At 45.4% G+C, this 24,878-nt stretch overlaps 1 protein-coding gene across 6 annotated transcripts in view; it reads left to right on the top strand.

Annotated features, from left to right (window-relative positions):
• LOC110526168 (neuron navigator 2) overlaps positions 1-24,878 on the top strand; it is a 134,960-nt gene that overhangs the window by 29,253 nt on the left and 80,829 nt on the right. For all 6 annotated transcript variants that reach the window (XM_036980455.1, XM_036980454.1, XM_036980451.1 and 3 more), the window contains exons 3-6: positions 2,151-2,203; positions 13,674-13,746; positions 14,307-14,559; positions 16,967-17,100. In XM_036980455.1, coding sequence (XP_036836350.1) covers positions 2,151-2,203; positions 13,674-13,746; positions 14,307-14,559; positions 16,967-17,100 — 513 coding nt within the window. The remainder of the gene's footprint in view (positions 1-2,150; positions 2,204-13,673; positions 13,747-14,306; positions 14,560-16,966; positions 17,101-24,878) is intronic.

The raw sequence follows: 24,878 nt of genomic DNA, 5'->3' as shown, positions 1-24,878 counted from the left end.
GTAATACATGTATCACTAGCCACTTTAACTATGCCACTTTGTTTACCAACTCACCTCATGTATATACTGTACTCGATACCATCTACTGTATCCTGTCTATGCTGCTCTGTACCATCACTCATTCATATATCCTTATGTACATATTCTTTATCCCCTTACACTGTGTATAAGACAGTAGTTTTGGTATTGTTAGTTAGATTACTTGTTGGTTATTACTGCATTGTCGGAACTAGAAGCACAAGCATTTCGCTACACTCGCATTAACATCTGCTAACCATGTGTATGTGACAAATAACATTTGATTTGATTTGATTTGATTTGACACTGACATGCACAAGTTGGTGAGGTAAAGCAGAGGCGGTGTTCATTGCAAAGGTTGTCTACAGCTGACTCATTGACTAAGTCTGTCTGGCTATGTCGCTGGGCTGTTTTTGACACTCTCGCCCCCCTCTCCCCCCCACACAGCTGACTACTGCTATCCTGGTGTCATGTAACTGAGCTCTATCCCTCTTCCAATCCCCAATATGAGTGTCCCATTCACCAGTTCATTCATAGTTTCCTTCCCCCCTCTCTATGTAGATGGGGGGGATATCACACCAGACAATTGCTACTGAAATCTGACCATGCAGCTTAGTGGGTGTGAAGCAGGGGGACAGTGACACGGTGACACAGAGTCAGAGACCCCGCTGGGATCAGTAGCACATTATTTTGGTAGGAGACAACAGGGGGGACCGAATGACAGATACTGGTGGGGTTTAGAGTAGTCATAATATATACGGAACAAAAATGTAAACCCAACGTGGAAAAATGTCTACGATTTGACTGAGTTACAGTTCAGGAAATCAGTCAATTAAAATCAATTCATTAGGCCCTAATCTATGGATTTCACATGACTGGGAATACAGATATGCATCTGTTGGTCACAGATACCTTTAAAAAAAAAATGGGCCTCACAATGGGCCTTGGGATCTTGTCAAGGTATCTCTGTGCATTTAAATTGCCATTGATAAAATGCAATTGTGTTCGTTGTCCGTAGCTTATGCCTGCCCATACCATAACCCCACCGCCACAATGGTTGACATCAGCAAACCGCACACCCACACAATGCCATACACGTGGTCTTCACTTGTGAGGCCGGTTGGACGTACTGCCAAATGATCTAAAACGACATATGAGGTGGCTTATGGTAGAGAAATGAACATTCAATTCTCTGTCAACAGCTCTGGTGGACATTCCTGTGACATTGTGTTGTGTGACAAAACTGCACATGTAGAGTAGCCTTTTATTGTACCCAGCACAAGGGGCACCTGTGAAATGATCAAGCTGTTTAATCAGCTTCTTGATACGCTACACCTGTCAGGTGGACGCATTATCTTGACAAAGCTAAACACATTTATTTGCACAACATTTGAGAGAAATAATCTCTGTGTGCTCATGGAAAATGTCTGGGATATTTTATTTCAGCTCATGAAACATGGGACCATCACTTTACAAGTTGTGTTTATGTTTTGGTTCTGTGTACATTCCACAGGGTGTGTTTATGTTTTGGTTCTGTGTACATTCCACAGGGTGTGTTTATGTTTTGGTTCTGTGTACATTCCACAGGGTGTGTTTATGTTTTGGTTCTGTGTACATTCCACAGGGTGTGTTTATGTTTTGGTTCTGTGTACATTCCACAGGGTGTGTTTATGTTTTGGTTCTATCCACCTGACACAAAGTTTGGACCCACTGGGATAACCCTTTATTTTCCTGCAGTAGGTGGTAGTCAGGTTCCTGTGGCGGAGATGCCCAGTGGGCCCCACCAGGCTGTTGTGTTGAAAGAGGACAATCTTGTCTCAGCTGCTGTGGGCTGGGCCTCTAAAGGACGGGAGGGATCCACACACACCCCTTCTCCCAGCCAACTCTGCGTGGCCCCTAGTGGCCCCACGCACATTTGCTATAACTAGATTGGGTTTCATTTCTCAGAAGAAAGAGGAGGCAGTGACCCTCTCTACCCAGTCACAGGCCTGCTCTCCTCACTCACCCTCTCTGGCACTGAGTAGGAACATCCTGGAGGAAGAACCAGGGATACCACTAAGAACACCTTTTCTTCTCTCTCTCTCTCTCTCTCTCTCTCTCTCTCTCACTCTCTCTCTTTCTCTCTCTCTCAGCCAATGAGAAGATTGAAGACATCAATGGCTGCCCTAAGAGTCGTTCTCAGATGGTGAGTGACCTTCATAGGGTTTCCTTCTATTGGTTTGTGTGTTTGGCAGTATAACGTTATAATCCTTGTGTGTGGGGGGGGGGGGGGGTTGTTTGTATGGGTGAGTGTGTGAAGTAAAAAGTAGCTTTTGATGTCTTGGTCCACCACAGTAGAGCATCTGTGTTTGTGTGTTGACTCATACGTGCGCGTGTACTTGAGAGTGAATAAGCTGTGCGTGTATAAGCTGTGCGTACATACAGGGCCTTATTTAAGCAGGAAATTAGAATTTAGCTCTGTCTCAGAAGACATTGGTCCAATTGAATGGTTATGGCTATTACTCCTGTTATTTTTAAATGTGTGGCTTTGCGGTCAGTCTTTGTAAAAAGGTCTGGCCCATAGACAGGCCATTGGCTCTCACTTTGAAGCACCAGAGACTGAGGTTTGGTGTCTGGAAGAGAACCAAGCTTGCTTCATCACATTACTACTAGAAATAAAAACTCCACTTATGTTATCTAAGGGGACAAAATCCAGACGGAGAATTCAAGTTACGATGACAATAAAATCGTTAGCAGGGCGATGTTGTAATGGCTGTGGCTACTGTATAAGGATTCCCTTTTGGAGAGGGCTTTGGCAAGCGTACTCTTTTCCCAGGCAAAGGCTTAGTCCTACTGTATATTCATTTCTGTGTTTATTGTGGTTTGTTGTGGCAGTTTAACATTAGAACACATGAGTGTGAGAGAGAGAGTGTATCTGTGTCTGCGTTTATATACGCGTTTATTAGGGGCGGGCGTTTGAAAGAATGTCTAATTTTGAAAGGGCTGACCACAATTAGTCGACTGGTCGATTGGCTGTTGGTCGACAGGCTGTTGGTCGACCAAGATTTTTATTTAGTCGAGCTGTAGCAAATATATATACAGTGCCTTCGGAAAGCATTCAGAGCCCATTACTTTTTCCACATTTTTTTTTATGTAAAAAAAAAAAAAAAAAGTACCCCATTTTTCTCCCCAATTTCATGGTAACCCTTTTGTTAGTAGTTACTATCTTCTTTAATCGCTACAACTCCCGTACGGGCTCGGGAGAGACGAAGGTCGAAAGCCATGCGTCCTGCGAAACACAACCCAACCAAGCCGCAATGCTTCTTAATACGGCGCACATCCAACCCGGAAGCCAGCCGCACCAATGTGTCGGAGGAAACACCATGCACCTGGCGACCTGGTCAGCGTGCACTGCGCCCGGCCCGCCACAGAAGTCGCTAGTGCGCGATGAGACAATTAAAAAAAACTGTTTTTGCTTTGTCATTATGGGGTATTGTTTGTGGATTTTTTTTTTAATAAGGCTGTAACGTAACAAAATTAGGAAAAAGTCAAGGCGTGAATACACTGTATAAATGTGCCCATTTTAGGATCTGATAGTATTCCTGATTGGCATAAAAGCACCACCACTAATGAGCTGTGTAGCATCTCACAGTAATCCGTTGAGAATGTTCCTCAATGTATTTGAAAAATCTTTCCAGCTCTCTCCCTTTCGATAACCACTCACCGTGAAAGGGAAAAATGTCACGCCCGGTGGAAACGTCATAAAACAGGCCTACCTGATTACTTCTAATCAGTGCTTGACTTGGACTGAAGCAGGTTCCGGTCGTCATTTTGGGTGCTGGTACTGTTTATATTTTCTATGTGCAGGAGCTCCACATTACTTTTGAGCTAATATTCTCTAAGTGGAACAGGAGCTCAAGTAGAAGAAAAGTTGAGGTGCCGGTACTCAGCTCCGGTGAGCTCCTGCCTAAGACAAGCAATGCTTCTTATCCCTTGCGCAAATAGCCAACAGCTGTGTCTGTCCCGAGCACCACTCTGAGGGCCCAGAATATTTTATACGACGTTGCATCGCAAGCTTCCGCATTGATACAATGTTTTAAGTTCGTTGCAGACGAATGTGATTTATAGGATACGTTTTTTGTTTATCAGGATATGTTCTACCTGCAGGATGCAATGTTTTTCTTTGTTGGCTTTATGTAGGTTATTTTTGACATAGTCGGTAATGGCAAATAGAAGTCACTTTTTTAGGTTTGTACCATTTTCAGTTAGATTTGGATAGAATTTGGATGAATCACATGACAATGATTTTGAGACACGAAGACGTTATTATAAATGAAATGAAACTGTCCCACGAACATGTGTATATAAAAAACATAATTGGCACGCAGATTGGTAGAAATGGTCATGTAAATTGACATTCCACATGAGAAAGGTTGCCGACTCCTCGTGTAGCCTTATTACCGGCAACTTAAGCAGAGCAATGGCAGAATCTGCGAAAGCCAACAGGAGCAGGAGGAGAATGGTTGGTTCAGGTTAAGGTTTATTTTTCCTTCTGGTTATCTGGCTCCCCCTTGTGTCATTTGTGTGTTATTTCATCGAAAAGGGAACTTAAAGCGTCAAACAAGCTCAATGCATATCATTGATTTTATTAAAACACACAGAGTGTGTCGATATACACTGTAAAAATGTTGATCAATCGATTGACAACCATCGATTGACAACTTTCAGGTCGGCTAAGATTTAATTTTGTCGGGACCGCCCTACATTTATAGCACTCGCATCTTAGCTTGAAACCAGTCTGAAGGCAAGCGTTTACGGTATGCTATCTGTTGTTTCACTTACTGGTTGTTCTGATACAAATCAGAACATATTTTCACTGCACTTGTCACACTCCAAACAATAAACACATCTTGGAGTTAGACATTTTGTCAGTGCTTATACATTTGACCTTACATTTGCACATTTCGTATTCAATCATACTGCTTGTGATTTCAGTTTTTTTTTTTTTTTTACTGCAATGGGAAACTAGCCGGTATCCCTCCTCTGAATGTGGAGGGTTGTAAATTGGGCCAGTGTGCCAGTTGAAGGCTAATTTAGGCTGCTAGCCAGACCGCGCCCCCCCCCCCCACCACCAACACACACACACACACACACACACACACACACACACACACACACACACACACACACACACACACACACACACACACACACACACACACACACACACACGCGCCCCTTGTACCGCTAGTCCCTCCCAGGCTCATACCCTTGCCACCCAGGACATAACCGTAGCTTTCGCAGTGACATGCTGTCATTGGGGTAGTGGTGACACAGAGGTGCTAAAACCACACAGGACGCTCCCCCTACTGCAACCCCACTCACATATCCCCTGAAGTGCTTTAGGTCTGTCAGAGGCTTACTTCTTACTGTGGAGGGATACAGTTGTGTTTCACACACACACACTGTTCTGTTGTTCGGGTATTGGTGTGTATTGTTTAATTGCTGTGCGTGTCGTGTTTCTGGGTCACAATATTTTATTTCCAACTTCCTGTTTCGCCCTCAGTTTGGCTCGAGTTCCCGAGAGATCTGCTTCTCTCCTCTGCTGGGAACAAACGTTACTACTAGCTCCATACAGGTCGAAACCAATTCAAACCCGTCTTCCCAAGTAGGCCTCTCTGACTGGGGGATGATGAAAACGAGGCCTTAGAAGGCTTCATAAGCCCTCGGAGAACGTCAAATGGCGTTTTCTCCTTTGCATCAAGGCATTGTCCGTTCTCAACTTCAACCCGTGTCTCACCTTCAGGTGCCACTCACGGCCATGGCGGCTGTAAGCCTGACCAGCCAGCGTTTGACTTAAGTGAAATGATGTTATATACGGCGTCAGGTTATCACGACTGACGCTCCTTCCATGTCCCCAACGGTTCAGTACTAAGGCCATGGTCGTTCATAGATTATATGACTACTATATTCACGTAGTATATGATCATCTAGATTGTATTGATTGATAATGTGAGTCCCCAGAAATGAATAGGGGAAGCAGGATACTGTCTGAAGTTAGTGTGTAGTCAGGTGTGTGACAGCTAGGGGGATACCTCCTTCAGATAACGTGTGTGTATGTGTGTGTGTGTGTGTGTGCTTGCATGTGTGTGCACACGTGTGTGTGTGAGTGTTATACCTAATTGTATCAGCTGGCCCGAACTCCATGTAATCAGATGCGAGTGCAGAGCAATCACAGGTACCGCGCTGCGTATTGTTGCTCGGCAACCCCGTATGGAGGAGTGTCACCCGTTTGACCACAAGGTATCGGCTGGAGCCACTGTTTGGGTTAGCGCCCATCCTGTCATCCCGCTCTCCTCCTCACCTTCTTCTCTGCGGGTAGAGAATTGTGTATTTACCTAGTTTCTTGTCGCTCTGTGTCCTCTGCTGTATCTAGACTGCGTTCAGTTTGATTGTTTCACTGTAAAGTGCTGTAGTATTGGTGCTATTGTTTTTTTTTTTTTGTGTGTTGTGTGTGTTGGGTTACTTGCCACTTGGGCGCCAGTACTAGCAGCTTTCAAAGAAGGTAGTTGTGTAACACTATGAAACTGTCTAGTTGAATTACATCAGGAGGTACAGTACAGTCGTGGCCAAAAGTTTTGAGAATGACTCAAATTTACATTTTCACAAAGTCTGCTGCCTCAGTTTGTATGATGGCAATTTGCATATACTCCAGAATGTTATGAAGAGTGATCAGAGGAATTGCAATTAATTGCAAAGCCCCTCTTTGCCATGCAAATGAATTGAATCACCAAAAAACATTTCCCTGCCACAAAAGGACCAGCTGTTGACGAGGATTAGGCTGGAGATCACTCTGTCATGCTGATTGAGTTCGAATAACAGACTGGAAGCTTCAAAAGGAGGGTGGTGCTTGGAATCATTGTTCTTCCTCTGTCAACCATGGCTCCCTGCAAGGAAACACGTGCCGTCATCATTGCTTTGCACAAAAAGGGCTTCACAGGCAAGGATATTGCAGCCACTAAGATTGCTGCTAAATCAACCATTTATCGGATCATCAAGAACTTCAAGCAGAGCGGTTCAATTGTTGTGAAGAAGGCTTCAGGGCGCCCAAGAAAGTCCAGCAAGTGCCAGGACCGTCTCCTAAAGTTGATTCAGCTGCGGGATCGGGGCACCACCAGTACAGAGCTTGCTCAGGAATGGCAGCAGACAGGTGTGAGTGCATCTGCATGCACAGTGAGGCAAATACTTTTGGAGGATGGCCTGCTGTCAAGAAGGGCAGCAAAGAAGCCACTTCTCTCCAGGAAAAACATCAGGGACAGACTGATATTCTGCAAAAGGTACAGGGATTGGACTGCTGAGGACTGGGGTAAAGTAATTTTCTCTGAATCCCCTTTCATATTGGTTGGGGCATCCGGAAAAAAGCTTGTCCGGAGAAGACAATGTGAGCGCTACCATCAATCCTGTGTCATTCCAACAATAAAGCATCCTGAGGCCATTCATGTCTGGGGATGCTTCTCGGCCAAGGTAGTGGGCTCACTCACAATTTAGCCTAAGAACACAGCCATGAATAAAGAATGGTACCAACACATCCCCCGAGAGCAACTTCTCCCAACCATCCAGGAACAGTTTGGTGACGAACAATGCCTTTTCCAGCATGATGGAGCACCTTGCCATGAGGAAAAAGTGATAACTAAGTGGCTCGGGGAACAAAACATCAATATTTTGGGTCCATGGCCAGGAAGCTCTCCAGACCTTAATCCCATTGAGAACTTGTGGTCAATCTTCAAGAGGCGAGTGGACAAACAAAACCCCACAAATTCTGACAAACTCCAAGAATTGATTATGCAAGAATGGGCTGCCATTAGTCAGGATGTGGCCCAGAAGTTAATTGACAGCATGCCAGGGTGGATTGCAGAGGTCTTGAAAAAGAAGGGTCAACAATGCAAATATTGACTCTTTGCATCAACTTCATGTAATTGTCAATAAAAGCCTTTGACACTTATGAAATGCTTGTAATTATACTTCAGTATTCAACAGTAACATCTGACAAAAATATCTAAAGACACTGAAGCAAGCCGCAAACTTTGTGGGAAATTGATATTTGTGTCGTTCTCAAAACGTTTGGCCACGACTGTATGTTAAAGTTGTGTTATTGCGTTGTGTTGACCGACTACAGGGTTGCTGCCTCTCTAAAACCCACAATGTAAGGGTACCGTGAAGCGAGAGAGGTATGTACGGGGTTAGTGTCACCTTGGTTCACAGGTGAGGTGGTCTCAGTTAAACTGTCTGAGAGTGTGAAAGGCGGGAGGAGAAACAGACAGGCGCCGACTCAGTCATGCCACAAGCCAGGATTCCTTAAGACATAGCTTCTTCCGGTGAGGGGGCGTACACACACACACACACACACACACACACAAACAATAGATTCTCTGTGGTGTAAAAAAAACAGTGTTTGTTCATAGTGCAGTTGCAGGGCCAGCCCTACTGTGCTGCTGGCTGGCTGAGACCCAGCATGTGATGACAGCCTTAGAGAGAGGTGTGTGTGTCTGAGAGAGAGGCCCAGTACAATAGAACAGTGGTTAGTGTGATACTGTATTTGCTGTGTTCATGCCATCAAGACAGGTTCCAGAGAACTTTCTAGGTAAGAGGAAACTCTACGGACATGTTAGAATTGTATCTTGGTTTTGAAAGTTGTATTTTGCTGTGACGACGGTTGGTATTCTGTATTATTTTGTAATAATAATGGTCATTTTTTTAGGCAGTGTAATTTCTCATTGTTGTTGATTTAATTATCTAATTATTGTTGCTTCCCAAGGTGGCCAGATAACTGGGCCTGTTTCTATAAAATGTGGGATTGCAAGTCATTCAGTTGCAGTGTAATTTGAGTACTGCTTCTGTCTAGTGTTCAATCTACCTGCAGGGTTAGATTATCTGTGGCTGTGACACGTCTGTGACACGTCTGTGACACGTCTGTGACACGTCTAGTGTTCAATCTACCTGCAGGGTTAGATTATCTGTGGCTGTGACACGTCTGTGACACGTCTGTGACACGTCTGTGACACGTCTAGTGTTCAATCTACCTGCAGGGTTAGATTATCTGTGGCTGTGACACGTCTGTGACACGTCTGTGACACGTCTAGTGTTCAATCTACCTGCAGGGTTAGATTATCTGTGGCTGTGACACGTCTGTGACACGTCTGTGACACGTCTGTGACACGTCTGTGACATGTCTAGTGTTCAATCTACCTGCAGGGTTAGATTATCTGTGGCTGTGACACGTCTGTGACACGTCTGTGACACGTCTGTGACACGTCTAGTGTTCAATCTACCTGCAGGGTTAGATTATCTGTGGCTGTGACACGTCTGTGACACGTCTGTGACACGTCTGTGACATGTCTAGTGTTCAATCTACCTGCAGGGTTAGATTATCTGTGGCTGTGACACGTCTGTGACACGTCTGTGACACGTCTAGTGTTCAATCTACCTGCAGGGTTAGATTATCTGTGGCTGTGACACGTCTGTGACACGTCTGTGACACGTCTGTGACACGTCTAGTGTTCAATCTACCTGCAGGGTTAGATTATCTGTGGCTGTGACACGTCTGTGACACGTCTGTGACATGTCTAGTGTTCAATCTACCTGCAGGGTTAGATTATCTGTGGCTGTGACACGTCTGTGACACGTCTGTGACACGTCTAGTGTTCAATCTACCTGCAGGGTTAGATTATCTGTGGCTGTGACACGTCTGTGACACGTCTGTGACACGTCTGTGACATGTCTAGTGTTCAATCTACCTGCAGGGTTAGATTATCTGTGGCTGTGACACGTCTGTGACACGTCTGTGACATGTCCAGTGTTCAATCTACCTGCAGGGTTAGATTATCTGTGGCTGTGACACGTCTGTGACACGTCTGTGACATGTCTAGTGTGTGTTTAGTGTATAGGTTGGAGAGGGAGAGACTTACAGTTGAAGTCGGAAGTTTACATGCACCTTAGCCATATACATTTAAACTCACAAATACATTTTTCACAATTCCTGACAATTAATCCTAGTAAAAATTCCCTGTCTTAGATTAGGATCACCGCTTTATTTTAAGAATGTGAAATGTCAGAACAATAGTAGACAGAATTTCTTATTTCAGCTTTTATTTCTTTCATCACATTCCCAGTGGGTCAGAAGTTTACATACACTCAATTAGTATTTGGTAGCATTGCCTTTAAATTGTTTAACTTGGGTCAAACGTTTTGGGTAGGCTTCCACATGCTTCCCACAATAAGTTTGGTGAAGTTTGGCCCATTCCGTAACTGAGTCAGGTTTGTAGGCCTCCATGCTCGCACACGCTTTTTCAGTTCTGCCCACAAATGTTCTATAGGATTGAGGTCAGGGCTTTGTGATGGCCACTCCAATACCTTGACTTTGTTGTCCTTAATCCATTTTGCCACCACTTTGGAAGTATGCTTGGGGTCATTGTCCATTTGGAAAACCATTTGCGACCAAGCTTTAACTTCCTGACTGATGTCTTGAGATGTTGCTTCAATATATCCACATAATTTTCTATCATCATGATGCCATCTATTTTGTAAAGTGCACCAGCCCCTCCTGCAGCAAAGCATCCCTACAACATGATGCTGCCACCCCCGTGCTTCACGGTTGGGATGGTGTTCTTCGCCTTGCAAGTCTCCCCCTTTTTCCTCCAAACATAACGATGGTCATTATGGCCAAACAGTTTTATTTTTGTTTCATCAGACCAGAGGACATTTCTCACAAAAATAAGAGTTTGTCCCCATGTGCAGTTGCAAACCATAGTCTAGCTTTTTTTATGCCGGTTTTGGAACAGTGGCTTCTTCCTTACTTAGCGGCCTCTCAGGTTATGTTGATATAGGACTCGTTTTTCTGTGGATACACTGTAGATACTTTTGTACCTGTTTCCTCCAGCATCTTCACAAGGTCCTTTGCTGTTGTTCTGGGATTGATTTGCACTTTTCGCACCAAAGTACGTTCATCTCTAGGAGACAGAACTCGTCTCCTTCCTGAGTGGTATGACGGCTGCACAGTCAATTTAGTGTATGTAAACTTCTGACCCACTGGAATTATGATACAGTGAAATAATCTGTCTGTAAATAATTGTTGGAAACATCACTTGTGTCATGCACAAAGTAGATAACTATAGTTTGTTAAAAAAGAAATTTGTGGAGTGGTTGAAAAGCGAGTTTTAATGACTCCAACCTAAGTGTATGTAAACTTCCGACTTCAACTTTATATATATATATTTTTTTTTTTTTTTTTTTTTTTTTTTTTACCTTTATTTAACCAGGCAAGTCAGTTAAGAACAAATTCTTATTTTCAATGACGGCCTGGGAACAGTGGGTTAACTGCCTGTTCAGGAGCAGAACGACAGATTTGTACCTTGTCAGCTCGGGGGTTTGAACTCACAACCTTCCGGTTACTAGTTCAACGCTCTAACCACTAGGCTACCCTGCCGCCCCACAACGCTCTAACCACTAGGCTACTCCATCACGGTTACCTGTGTTGTCCCCATGACGTCAAAGCTCGGCACAACACCTATTGACTCAGTGGCTTGATTACACTCTAATGAATAACCAGACTGTATTTACTCAAGGTTGATTAATCATGCACACCGTTGATGAGAGGAGCACTGCCTGATCAGAACAGAGGAGAGAAAGGAGCGGAGAGCCCAGGAGAGAAGGCGGGACAGGAGAGGATGAGGGGGAATACGAGAAAAGTAGAAAACGATAGGACATGAGAGGAGGAGGGGAAGATAGGAGTGGGAAAAGTGGACAAGTGCGAGAGGAGGAGTGGCAGATAGGCAGTTGTGTTTAAAGTAGAGAACTCCTTGTCAAAGCACCGGTGTCTCCCTCGTTCGATTTTCCATTCCAACAGTTGGATGAGTTCTCAGTTTTCCCGCACTACACTGGAATTCCCAAAGTTGACATTCTGAATCGATCCCCTGTTTGAATACAGATTAAACATGTTTTCTAAAATGCATGAGTACTGATCTCTCAGCAGGTTTTTTTATTGAGCCAGAAGCATCTTATTTTTACCCCCTCAGTACCAGGGGTATTTGGGTCAGGGGTATATCAAAGAAGGGACCAGGGCAGTATTTTAGTAGTGTGTGTGTGTGTCTGTGTGTGTGTGTGTGTGTGTGTGTGTGTGTGTGTGTGTGTGTGTGTGTGTGTGTGTGTGTGTGTGTGTGTGTGTGTGTGTGTGTGTGTGTGTGTGTGCGCGCGCGCATGAGTACCTGTACCTGTATGGGTGTGGGTATATCACAAGGAAGATGGTGACATTTAAGAGGAGGGGTATCTTAGTCAAGCTAGGGTCTGGGCGGTATTTCAGGGTGGCTGGCGGGTAGTTCAGTGAGGCGATGGAGGCATTTGGGTCTGGGGTATTTAAAAAGAAAGGGCATTTTAGTGAATGGGGGATATTTTAACTTTGTAGCGAGCAGAGCCTGGGCTAAATTCCTCCTGGTTCTCAGTCTGTGTGCTCCCTGACCCTTCCAGCATGTGTCACCCTATAACAGCTGTTCTGGGGTCAGCGGGTCACAGAGATGACAGAGGGGCCAGACTGCCGTTACAGCTCACTCGCTGATCTGGAGTCTGCTTCCGTTTCGTCATATGACGTCATTGACAGGCCTGATCTAGAATCATAGGGCTAGAAGGAGGATGTTGCTATTAATGTATTGAATAGGTCATGTTATTTTAGTTAGTTTCCTATAAAGAACGATGTTATTTTCCTAAATGGAAACTCTGAACTCTGCTCAGTTGGAACCCAATCCACACGAATAGAAGGTAATTGTGATTGCTTCTATTTCAGTTCAGCTGTTTATGTATTCTAGATCTGCTTATAGCATCGTTTGTGGACAGTTTGCAGGGACAATGTTCGACCTGTTTTCAGAGTGGTTTGTAGTAAGTGCTTTGGTGGAAAATGTCCTACTGAAGTGTATTACTCGGGTGTGTGCTAGCTGTTACCGATGGCGGTGATTCAATATGCCTCGGTATATAGCGTAAGACAGATTCCTTTTTGATGAAGGTTCCCTGGTTGGAACAGTCTACGAGTATAGTCCCAATGGCCGCTCCTCAACAGCATGAGCAGTGAAAGTGACAGCTGGCTGTGGCGTAAGAATCAAATGGTATATTGCTGAGTCACTCCCTGTTTGTTCACCTGAACCTCACCGTTGACAACCTTTGTTCTCCCATATTTTTTTTATTATTGATGATGTCATTCGATTACTCCATTTGATTTGGTTCACCTGGTGATGACATGTGCAGCCAATGGGCCGTATCGAAATAGGGCCACCTGACCCGAAGCTAATTCTGTCTACCAATCATATCGCCTGGCTGTCGATTGCTGACAGCTCAGCACAGCTGGGTCGGTGTGGTTCCATTGGCTGGTATCTTAGTAACAGGGTCAAAGTAGAACGCTTCGTCGTCTAAGGTACTCCAGGAGTGGTGTACGTCTGGCTTATTTGTATACTGCTTTGACTAGGCTATGTCATTAAACGATCCACTCACCTTACTCAGGTCGGCACTCTGCGAAGTCAACCCCTGTAAACATGCCACTAAGTAGGCTGCCGATAACTGCTTACGTGCGTTGTGACTGTGCGATGAGTTGAGTTCAGTCTGAAAGTTCTCTGTGTCGCTCTCTTCTTCTCCTCCAGATTGGGAACATTGATGCCTGCCTCAGTTTCCTGGTAGCCAAAGGAGTCAACATACAGGGCCTGTCTGCAGAAGGTAAACACTCACACTCACCAGTCACACACACCTGCTGAGACTACTTTGACTGACTGTAGTGGCTAGAATATTGTGTAGTGAGCTTGTAGCTTACTTTCCTGTCTGTATCTCTCTCTCTCTCTCTCTCTCTCTCTCTCTCTCTCTCTCTCTCTCTCTCTCTCTCCCGCTCTCCTTCTTCCTTCCTCTTCATCTCTCTCTCTCTCTCTCTCTCTCTCTCTCTCTCTCTCTCTCTCCTTCTTCATTCCTCTTCATTTCTCTCTCTCTCTCCTTCTTCCTTCCTCTTCATCTCTCTCTCTCCTTCTTCCTTCCTCTTCATCTCTCTCTCTCTCCTTCTTCCTTCCTCTTCATCTCTCTCTCTCTCTCGCTCTCCTTCTTCCTTCCTCTTCATCTCTCTCGCTCTCCTTCTTCCTTCCTCTTCATCTCTCTCTCTCTCTCTCCTTCTTCCTTCCTCTTCATCTCTCTCTCTCCCTCTCTCTCTCTCTCCTTCTTCCTTCCTCTTCATCTCTCTCTCTCTCTCCCTGTCTGTTTGTTTACCTCTCTCCCCTGCTCTCCTTACGCAGAGATCCGCAATGGGAATCTGAAGGCCATTCTGGGCCTCTTCTTCAGCCTGTCTCGGTACAAGCAGCAGCAGGCCCACCGCCAGCACTCCCAGCCCCCCCTTAAGTCCCAGTCCCATAGCCCTCACCCTCCCCTGAGCCAGCAGACCAGCGCCCCTGCCCAGCTCAGCAGCCAGCCTGCCCCCCATACGCATGAGACTCCGGCCCCCACAGCACAAGCAGCCCAGAAAACAGCACAGGTCGAGATGCAGTCCAGGTAAGCCTGTTGGATCACTGGGAGATGTAGTTCATAATACTTTGAATTTTACATGTCTTCCCTCTTTCCCTCTTGTTGATGTCATCAATGTTCAATTCATCGTCTCTGTCTGATTTCCTCTCTCTTTCCAGGTGTCTTATCTCCAGTTGTCTGCAAATGTAAAATGATCCTTTCTTTCTCTCTCTTGTCTTCCATATCGCTCTCCTTCTCTTTCTTTCTCTCTCTCTCCTCTAGGGATGGGTCTCAGAGTAAACTGCTCAGGTTTTCCCTTGGTCAGAAAAAGTCCTCTAGGTCAGCTCTTTTTCTCTCCCTCTTTCTCACTCTCTCTTCTTTGTGGTCATGCATCTTCCTCCTCCACTCCTCCTCCTCCTCATCTTCTAATTATACCCCTTTCCTCACCAGAGTAGGTAGAAGTTGTCAATAACAACTGATACAGGGTCAGATCTTTGTCAACATGCTATGGTTACTATAGAGGGTGTATTAATATTATCCTAGATCTGTGGTAAGGGCAACTTCTACCTGAAACTGCTATTCTACCCTGCATGAGTTTTGAAGAGAGGGGACTCCATTTTGGAAAGTCCTGTCTGACTCTGGCATCACGCCTCATTTGGCATATCTGCTTAATGGGCTGCGAGGGACCTTTGGATAACCTGTGCGTGTGTGCGTGCGATGTGAGTGTGGGCACGTGTTCCGCGCACACAAGAATGTGAGCGAGCACGTCTCACTGTGAACATGACCCTAATAGTTAACCCGAGATGGAGGAGTGGACGGCTTGAATTCGGTTGGACGTTACGATAGCGGATAGGATAGGCCACGACTACTGTCCTACTGCTGCTGTACTGTGTACTGTGAGAGAATGTTTATTCGGTGATTCGGGTTTATACATTCATCTGGGCCCGTATTCATAAAGTGTCATAAAGTAGTAGTACTGACCTAGGAGTAGTTTAGCCTTTTTATATGAGTTTCGAAAGGAAGGACCTAATCCTAGATGAACGCTCCTACTCTGAGACGCTTTATGAATGATGGCCATGGACTTTGTTTCACAAGCATGTCACTGTTTTTCTGAACTAAATGACTGCATGCTGCCTAAAGCCAACATAGCAGGCATAGGAAGATGCCTGAACAGAGTCCCCGCATCTGTTTTTCGGGGGAAACAGAAGTTAGGTTGAATATACTGTATACATGAAAACAGGAAACATCGTCTTTTTGTCGACGCAGTGGAGAGCGCATGTTGTCCATCCCTGGTCGTTTTTGTACCTGCTCCGGCAAATTTACCTCAAAAACAATGCAATAGCCCCGCCCTCTGGTCAGCATGTGTAACTGCAGGTGAATGTTCAGCTGGGCATAAATACATTCAATATCTGGAAATGTGTTTTTCTCTCTCCTTTTCAGATTGTAATGCGTTTCTCCTCCACTGCTTTTGCTTTTAATCTGAATTTGTTATTTTCTTACTTTCTCGACTTGAATGAAAACTGTCTTGGATGTGCAGCCAAGGGGAGCACAGGTGACATTAGGATCATTTCATGATTACGATTTAATGTGGCCACATCCCGAACGAGAACGGACAGAACACTTTTCATCAGTGAATTGTAAACGGTGTATATCATGAATAGGCTAGCAGGGAAGCCTGTGACTTAATATCTCCCTCAGAATTAAATCGGGTATAACATTTTGCTGCTCAGTTGGTAGATCACAGTTCTTGCAATGCCAGAATAGTGGGTCTGATTCCCAGGATCCCCCGTACGTAAAATGTCGCAAGTAAGTCGACTTTAACTCCCTTTAAATAGAAGTGTCTGCTAAATGGATTAAAATATATATATATTGTTTATACACTAACATTTTCAGTGTGTTCATTTCAGAACGCTCATGTCATCATAGTATTTTATTGTCAGACAGGAACTTAATAATTACTTCTTATAGCCCAGAACCCAATTTTAATTCACAAGACAGTTAATTCACGAGCTAACAGCAGTCTGAGCTAGACCTATTCTCCCACTAACTAAAGCCCATGCAGTCCTACCTGGTCATGTTAAGGATTAAAAAAAAATATCTATTTTAAATTTAAGGTCACTCAAATCAGAGTGGCAAGAAGGAAATAAGATGTTTCACACCGGTATTGAACTACCGGTCAAAATCTATTTATCAGACCAACGCCGAACAGCCACAGAATTATGTTTCCTCCTCTAATGCTGAATTAGCAATTTATGGGTCTACGTGAGAGACAGACCCGGCTGGAATAGAGTGTAGAATGCGGACTTTGACTCCTGGCTACGGCTACACAGGAGATTAGCTAATAATATGGGGTTACTGAAATGTGGAAAAATATTGGACGTTTAGTGAATGTATTGCCTAAACTTTGCTGTTTGTGCCATTGAGTGTAAACGCTCTCTCTCTCTCTCTCTCTCAGACTTCCAGGCCCTAGTGCGAGGGTGTCCACTGCTGGCAGTGACATCACACCTCGCGGGTCGGTTGGCGCCGCCGGCAACCGGCGCAGTCAGGGCTTCACAGACAAGACCAAACCAGCCGCTCACCTGCACAAAGGTACGTCTGTCCTTCGCACACTCACACTCACACTCACACTCACACACACACACACACACACACACACACACACACACACACACACACACACACACACACACACACACACACACACACACACACACACACACACACACACACACACACACACACACACACACTCACCTTTATGACTGTGCACGTGTCTGGAATTCAACCTTGGGCAATATGGCCCACTCAAAGCCTGATCCATGAGTCGAAATACGATCAATGTATGTACACACACACACACACACACACACACACACACACACGTCTTGATTGTATTTCGAGTCATGGATCAGGCTCTGAGTGGGCCATATTGCCCGAGGTTGAATTCCAGACACATGCACAGCCATAAAGGTCCAAATGTCTAAACCACCTGTCATTAAACGCTGGCAGTCTGTCCTGGTCATGGTGTGGATGATGACGTCTGTGAGTATAGCAGCTATCCCAATCAGGCCGTTATAGTGTGGGAGGCCATAGGAGTCACCCTTTCTCAGAATAGACCAAGGCCTATCCACAAAGCGTCTCATGTTACAGTAGGGGTGCTGATCTAAGATCTGTCCATATAATATTATTCAGGATGATACAAAAGGCTAGACTGATTCCAGATCAGCACTCCTACTCTGAGACGCTCTGTGGATACAGGTCCCAGAGTGCAGACACCCTCTTCCACCCACAATGCACTGCATCAGTGCTGAAGCGCTTTACTGCGATGTGAGTGAGTTGGGCCATGAAATAGAGTATTCGTCTTTGTTGCCCATGTTGAGTGCATAAAAGGTTATTCATTAGATAAACAATGTTATGAGTCAAACTAGATATGATTTATGGTGCCAGATGCTTCACCAATTTACCTGTCTGGCCATAGGATTCTTCTATCTTGGCTAAGGGAGCTTTGGGATACAGGACATGAACAGTACAAGCTTCAGTACTGTGTATTACGAGGACAGTCGAAACACTACTCGTGTGCGCGTGCGTGTCTGTGTGCGTGCCTGCGTTCGTTCGTGCGTGCACGTGACACTGACCTATAGAGAGTGTGTGTGCTGCATGTCTCCTCGCTAAATGACATTGATATGGGTTACAAGGTGAGGTGACAGTGTGTGATTTATAGAGGTGTGTGTGTGTGTTAGATCTGGTGTTGCGCTATAAAGTTTACCATGACCTCTAGCTGGTATGACCGCTATGCACTGTGCTCTGTCTAACCTCAAAGGTGCTTGCCTATAGCAGGACACTGTGAATGACCCATGACTAGGGCTGTGGCGATCATGACATTTTGTCCTCTGGTTAATGTCATGCAAAAGTCTGCCGGTCTCAAAGGTAATTGACCTTTAATGAACTTAAACACGTTTAGCATCTCCAGGCCTCCAAGCTTTATGTCATATGATGTGCCCTGAATCAATTTCCTAAATCAATTACCATTGCTTGGCCTGCATCTTGTTGGTGTGTGTCACGTTTACCCCCTGCTCCCCCTCTCCGGCGCCCAAATCCGCCAGTTGTCTCATCATTACGCACACCTGCCATCATCATTACGCGCATCTGTGCCTCTGGACAGTCACCTGGACTCTATGACCTTCCTGATTACCTCCCCTATATTTGTCACTCCCCCTGGTTCTTTCCTCAGGCCTTATTGACTCTGTTTCTGTTTCATGTCTTTATTATTAAATATTCACTCTCTGTACTTGCTTCCCGATTATTAGCGTACACGTTAAAGAATAACGCCTCAACAAAAGCAAGCAACAGGGATATTTATTTTCATTTTTTACTGGTGACGTCGGGTCCCAGTGCCGCAACTGGGGATGCCTCAACTGGCTCGACAGGCTTCCATGCCTCAGCTGGCTCGACAGGCTTCCATGCCTCAGCCGGCTCGTCAGGCTACCATGCCTCAGCCGGCTCGACAGGCTTCCATGCCTCAGCCGGCTCGTCAGGCTCCCATGCCTCAGCCGGCTCGTCAGGCTCCCATGCCTCAGCCGGCTCGTCAGGCTCCCATGCCTCAGCCGGCTCGTCAGGCTCCCATGCCTCAGCCGGCTTGTCAGGCTCCCATGCATCAGCCGGCTCTACAGGTTTCCGCGCCTCAGCATAAGCGACCGGCCCGCTTCTGGCCCCCAAATCAATCAAATCAAATCAAACTTTATTTGTCACATGCGCCTAATACTACAAGTGTAGACCTTACCGTGAAATGCTTACTAACAAGCCCTTAACCAAAAGTGCAGTTCAAGAAGAGTTAAGAAAATATTGACCAAATAAACTAAAGAAAAAAATAATATATATTTTTTTAAAGTAACACAACAAAATAACAATAACGAGGCTATATACAGGGGGTACCGGTACCGAGTCAGTGTGCGGGGGTACAGGTTAGTTGAGGTCATTTGTACATGTAGGTAGGGGTGAAGGGACTATGCATAGATAACAAACAGCGAGTAGCAGCAGTGTACAAAACAAATGGAGGGAAGGGATCAATGTAAATAGTCCGTGGCCATTTGATTAATTGTTCAGCAGTTTTATGGCTTGGGGGTAGAAGCTGTTTAGAAGCCTCTTGGACCTAGACTTGGCGCTCCGGTACCGCTTGCCGTGCGGTAGCAGAGAAAACAGTCTATGACTTGTGTGACTGGAGTCTCTGACAATTTTATGGGCTTTCCTCTGACATCGCCTATTATATAGGTCCTGGGTGGCAGGAAGCTTTGCCCCAGTGATGTACTGGGTCGTATGCACTACACTCTGTAGCGCCTTATGAGCAGTTGCCATACCAGGCGGTGATGCAACCGGTCAGGATCCTCTTGATGGTGCAAATGTAGAACTTTTTGAGGATCTGGGGACCCATGCCAAAAATGTTCAGTCTCCTGATGGGGAAAAGGTTTTATTGTGCCCTCTGCACGACTGTCTTGGTGTGTTTGGACCATGATAGTTTGTTGGGGATGTGGACACCAAGGAACTTGAAACTCTCGACCCACTCCACTTCAGCCCCGTCGATGTTAATGGGGGCCTGTTCGGCCCGCCTTTTCCTGTAGTCCACGATCAGCTCCTTTGTCTTGCTCACATTGAGGGAGAGGTTGTTGTCCTGGCACCACATGCCCAGGTCTCTGACCTCCTCCCAGCGTCAGGGAGGGGTACAGGTTAAAGCGTACTGTCACGTCGCCAGTTGTCTCATCAGTACGCACATCCGCCACCAGCGTTACGTGCACCTGCGCCTCATGATACTCACCTGGACTCCATGACCTTCCTGATTACCTCCCCTATATCTGTCATTCCCCTTGGTTCTTTCCTCAGGCGTTATTGACTCTGTTTCTTGTCTGTACGCTTTTCGTGTTTCTTGTTTTGCATGTTCTATTCATTGTTAAATATTCACTCCCTGTACCCGCTTACCGATTATTAGCGTACGCGTTAGTGTGTGGTCACACAAATCAAAATTCAATCAATCGTCACTGTATTCAGATCGACGGACACTCTGTTTACTGTGCTGACTTAATGCGGCTCTATTTTCGGCTGTGTTCAGCCATGGTGAATCTGTGTTGACTGTGCATTTAGTTAGAGGTTTTATGTCGCTTCTCTGCGCTGTTGTCACCACCCAGCTGGTCTCCCGGGGTTGTTTCTAGACTCACTGTGTTTGCCTTCCACAGTCTCAATCCATTCCCCTGTGTTAGACTGTATCAACGATGGAGGCAGGAGAGATGGAGGGAAACGAGAGAAGGAGAAGGTGATGTGTGTGAGCGAGAGAGAGAGAGAGTGATGTGAAGGGTGCAGAGGGACAGACGGCAGGTAGGAAGGGGGGTTTGGAATCATCCCCCCCCAAAATCATTCCCCCCTCCCCTGCCTTCCCTGTTGAGTGTCTGCCAAATCCCTCCCCCCTCTCCCAACTCACTCCTGCACAACAGTTCCACTCAGACTGCCCTCTGTGGAACGTCTGTCAGAGTTTGGAACCCTGGCTTCTGCGCTCAGCTTCTTTTGGTCTCTACTCTACTGGGACAGTGATACAACTCCTGAGGTTTGTCATCTATCTTTTCACTGCTCTCCTCTTAGCCTCACTGGGTGCTGAAACTAGCTTTCTCCCAAATCATACATGACGTCAATGTGCGATTCGTATGACAGTTAGGATTCGACCCAGACTTATAGTACCATTGGTCATGGTCTTTCACCTAGTGACCAGACACAGGGTCTGACTCAGTCATATTTTACATTTTGTGATTAGTTTGTGTTTAAAAAAAAAAAATCATACACTGTTTTAATACATAATTTTACTTAGTAAGCTTTACTGTACCAAATTAGCAACAAGTTTACTAGCGGGAGCATTCAGTGATTTACTACCTTGAAATAAAATGCTGAAGATGCTAAGGCTCAGTAAAAACGAGCCTGAACTGTTCAGTGTTGCTGACAGAAGAATATAAAACATGTCCTTGGAACCATCCTGTTTTACACAGTAGAGAGACATGAGCATACAGTTGGCCTTCCTCTTATGCTTTACATTCTCACCTTGACAGACATAATATGACATTTGAACTGTCTCTATTCCTTTGTAGCTTTTGTGGGTGTAATGTTTACGGTTCATTTTGTATTCATTATTTCACATTTAGTTTATTATCTGTGTAAACATATGTTTCTCATGCCAACAAAGCCCTTTGAATTGAATTGAAAGAGAGCGAGAGAGGGTGTTGTGTGTGTGTGTGTGTGCGCTCTATGCGAATGTGCGCGTGGGTACTTACTCTTGTATGTGTGTGCGTGCGTGGTGTGCGTGCGTGGTGTGCGTGCGTGGTGTGCGTGCGTGGTGTGAATGCGTGTGTGGTGTGCGTGGTGTGCATGCATGCACACATGTGAGAGTGTACGGACAGTGCAGACAGTGCTGAATGACTGGCCAGCCGATGAGCCTGTAGCCTCTCTGTTTGAGTGTGTTCATGTGGAGGAACTTTAAAAGTTTCACTCCAAATCAAGACTGGCTGTCCCACTTGGGGATATGAGTAAGCAGTTTAGACAGAAGTCGACTATATTAAATAATACTCAATTGAACGGAGTAATAGAACATATAAGCAACAAAACAAAACAATTCACTTTTAGTTGTCTATTTATCTATTTATTTAAAAAAAAAATTCTGGCAAGACATCTGTGTACGGCAAAAAATGGTTGCTGTCTGGGCAGTCCTGGAAATACGCCTGAGCTATTTCTATAAGTATCATACAGTACTGTACTGTATGTTGCTAAAAAAAAGTATCTTCCTGAATCTGGACACATTCATCATCATATGTTTAGGCTGCGCGTCATTCTAAGCTGTATACAGTGTCTATAAGTATGATACTGCCCCCCCCCCCCAGGCTCAGTCATGGCTTTATGTTTAGACTTTAAGTCTATCTCTCTATGTTTCTATAGGCAGGGAATGTACAGGTCAGTACTGACTGATGGGTGATCTAAATTACGGTCTTGCGACAGTGAAATTGGTCATGTGGGCTACGCAGTGTCGGCCGATGCTAGGCCCCTCTAATGCGTTTTAAGCTTGTTTTTGCGTGCGGTTGCGGTTGCGGTCTCGGCAGCGTTTTCCTCCCGGGTTTAGTTTGGGACGAGGTTGAGCCGTTACACGCTGTGGGGAAACCATGGGCCTTTTGAAGTGGCTGTGCTGAACAAACATGTCTCTGACATGCGCACTCGCCCGCACACATGCTACACACACACACATATCGTGGACGTTTGTATTGTACACTTGGTAATGGCATGTATAGACAAAGTGGAACAGACACAGTGGAACACACACACAGGCGCGATGATCCGTGAAAACAGGGGATATCCCAGAAGCCGATGGCTTCATACACAGACAAATAAGGCACAGCCCGCTTGGAGTTTGCCAAAAGGCACCTAAAGGACTCAGACCATGAGAAACAACATTCTCTGGTCTGATGAAACCAAGATTGAACTCTTTGGCCTGAATGCCAAGCGTCGCGTCTGGAGGAAACCTGGCACCATCCCTACGGTGAAGCATGGTGGTGGCAGCATCACGCTTTGGGGATGTTTTACAGTGGCAGGGACTGGGAGACGAGTCAGAAAATCTACTGCAGAGTGCTCAGGACCTCAGACTGGGCAAAGGTTCACCTTCCAACAAGACAGCAAACCTAAGCACACAGTCAAGACGACGCAGGAGTGGCTTCGGGACACGTCTCTGAATGTCTTTGAGTGGCCCAGCCAGAGCCCGGACTTGAACCCTATCGAACATCTCTGGAGAGACCTGAAAATAGCTGTGCAGCGACGCTCCCCGTCCAACATGACAGAGCTTGAGAGGATCTGCAGGGAATAATGGGAGAAACTCCCCAAATACAGGTGTGGCAAGCTTGTAACGTCATACCCAATAAGACTCAAATCAAATCAAAGTTTATTTGTCACGTGGTGCCGAATACAACAGGTGTAGGTAGACCTTACAGTGAAATGCTTACTTGCAGGCTCTAACCAATAGTGAAAAAAAGGTATTAGGTGAACGATAGGTAAGTAAAGAAATAAAACAACAGTAAAAAGACTGTGAAAAACAACAGTAGTGAGGCTACATAAAGACACCGGTTAGTCAGGCTGATTGAGGTAGTATGTACATGTAGGTATGGTTAAAGTGACTATGCATATATGATGAACAGAGAGTAGCAGTAGTGCAAAAGAGGGATTGGCGGGAGGTGGGACATAATGCAGATAGCCCGGTAAGCCAATGTGCGGGAGCACTGGTTGGTCGGGCCAATTTAGGTAGTATGTACATGAATGTATAGTTAACGTGACTATGCATGTATGATAAATAGAGAGTATTTCACGCTGCGCCTTGGTCCAGTCATTCACAGGAAGAGGATCGTTACACCTAGACTTGGCAATCCGGTACCGCTTGCCATGCAGTAGCAGAGAGACCAGTCTATAACTGGGGTGGCTGTAGTCTTTGGCAATTTTTAGGGCCTTCCTCTGACACCGCCTGGTGTAGAGGTCCTGGATGGCAGGCAGCTGTGCCCCAGTGATGTACTGGGCCGTACGCACTACCCTCTGTAGTGCCTTGCGGTCGGAGGCCGAGCAAATGCCGTACCAGGCAGTGATGCAACCAACCATGCTCTCGATGTTGCAGTTGTAGAACCTTTTGAGGATCTCAGGACCCATGCCAAATCTTTTTAGTTTCCTGAGGGAGAATATGCTTTGTCGTGCCCTCCTCACGACTGTCTTGGTGTGTTTGGACCATTCTAGTTTGTTGTTGATGTAGACACCAAGGAACTCAACCTGCTCCACTACAGCCCCGTAGATGAGAATGGGGGCGTGCTCGGTCCTCCTATTCCTGTAGCCTACAATCATCTCCTTAGTCTTGGTTACGTTGAGGGAGAGGTTGTTATTCTGGAACCACCCGGCCAGGTCTCTGACCTCCTCCCTATAGGCTGTCTTGACTCGAGACTGTAATCGCTGCCAAAAGCGCTTCCACAAGTACTGAGTAAAGGGTCTGAATACTTACGTAAATGTGATATTTCAGTTTTTTTTTTACACATTTCTAAAAACCAGTTTTTGCTTTGTAATTATGGGGTATCGTGTGTAGATTGATGAGGGAAAATATCTATTTAATCCATTTTAGAATAAGGCTGTAACGTAACAAAATGTGGAAAAAGTCAAAGGGTCTGAATACTTTCCAAATGTACTGCAGATGAGATTTTGGTTTAATCCATTGTTTAACAGAGGTATGAAAGTGGCTGTGTAGACTAGAGTCGAAGTGTGTGTGTGTGTGTGTGTTTTAGACATGTATGATGTTTCAATACCCATAAACACACACACACACA

The sequence above is a fragment of the Oncorhynchus mykiss genome, chromosome 6 (genome assembly GCF_013265735.2).
Source record: "Oncorhynchus mykiss isolate Arlee chromosome 6, USDA_OmykA_1.1, whole genome shotgun sequence".
NCBI classification, from domain to species: domain Eukaryota; kingdom Metazoa; phylum Chordata; class Actinopteri; order Salmoniformes; family Salmonidae; genus Oncorhynchus; species Oncorhynchus mykiss.
The sequence above is the reverse complement of the archived record's forward strand: the minus strand, read 5'-3'. Positions and strand labels throughout refer to the sequence as shown.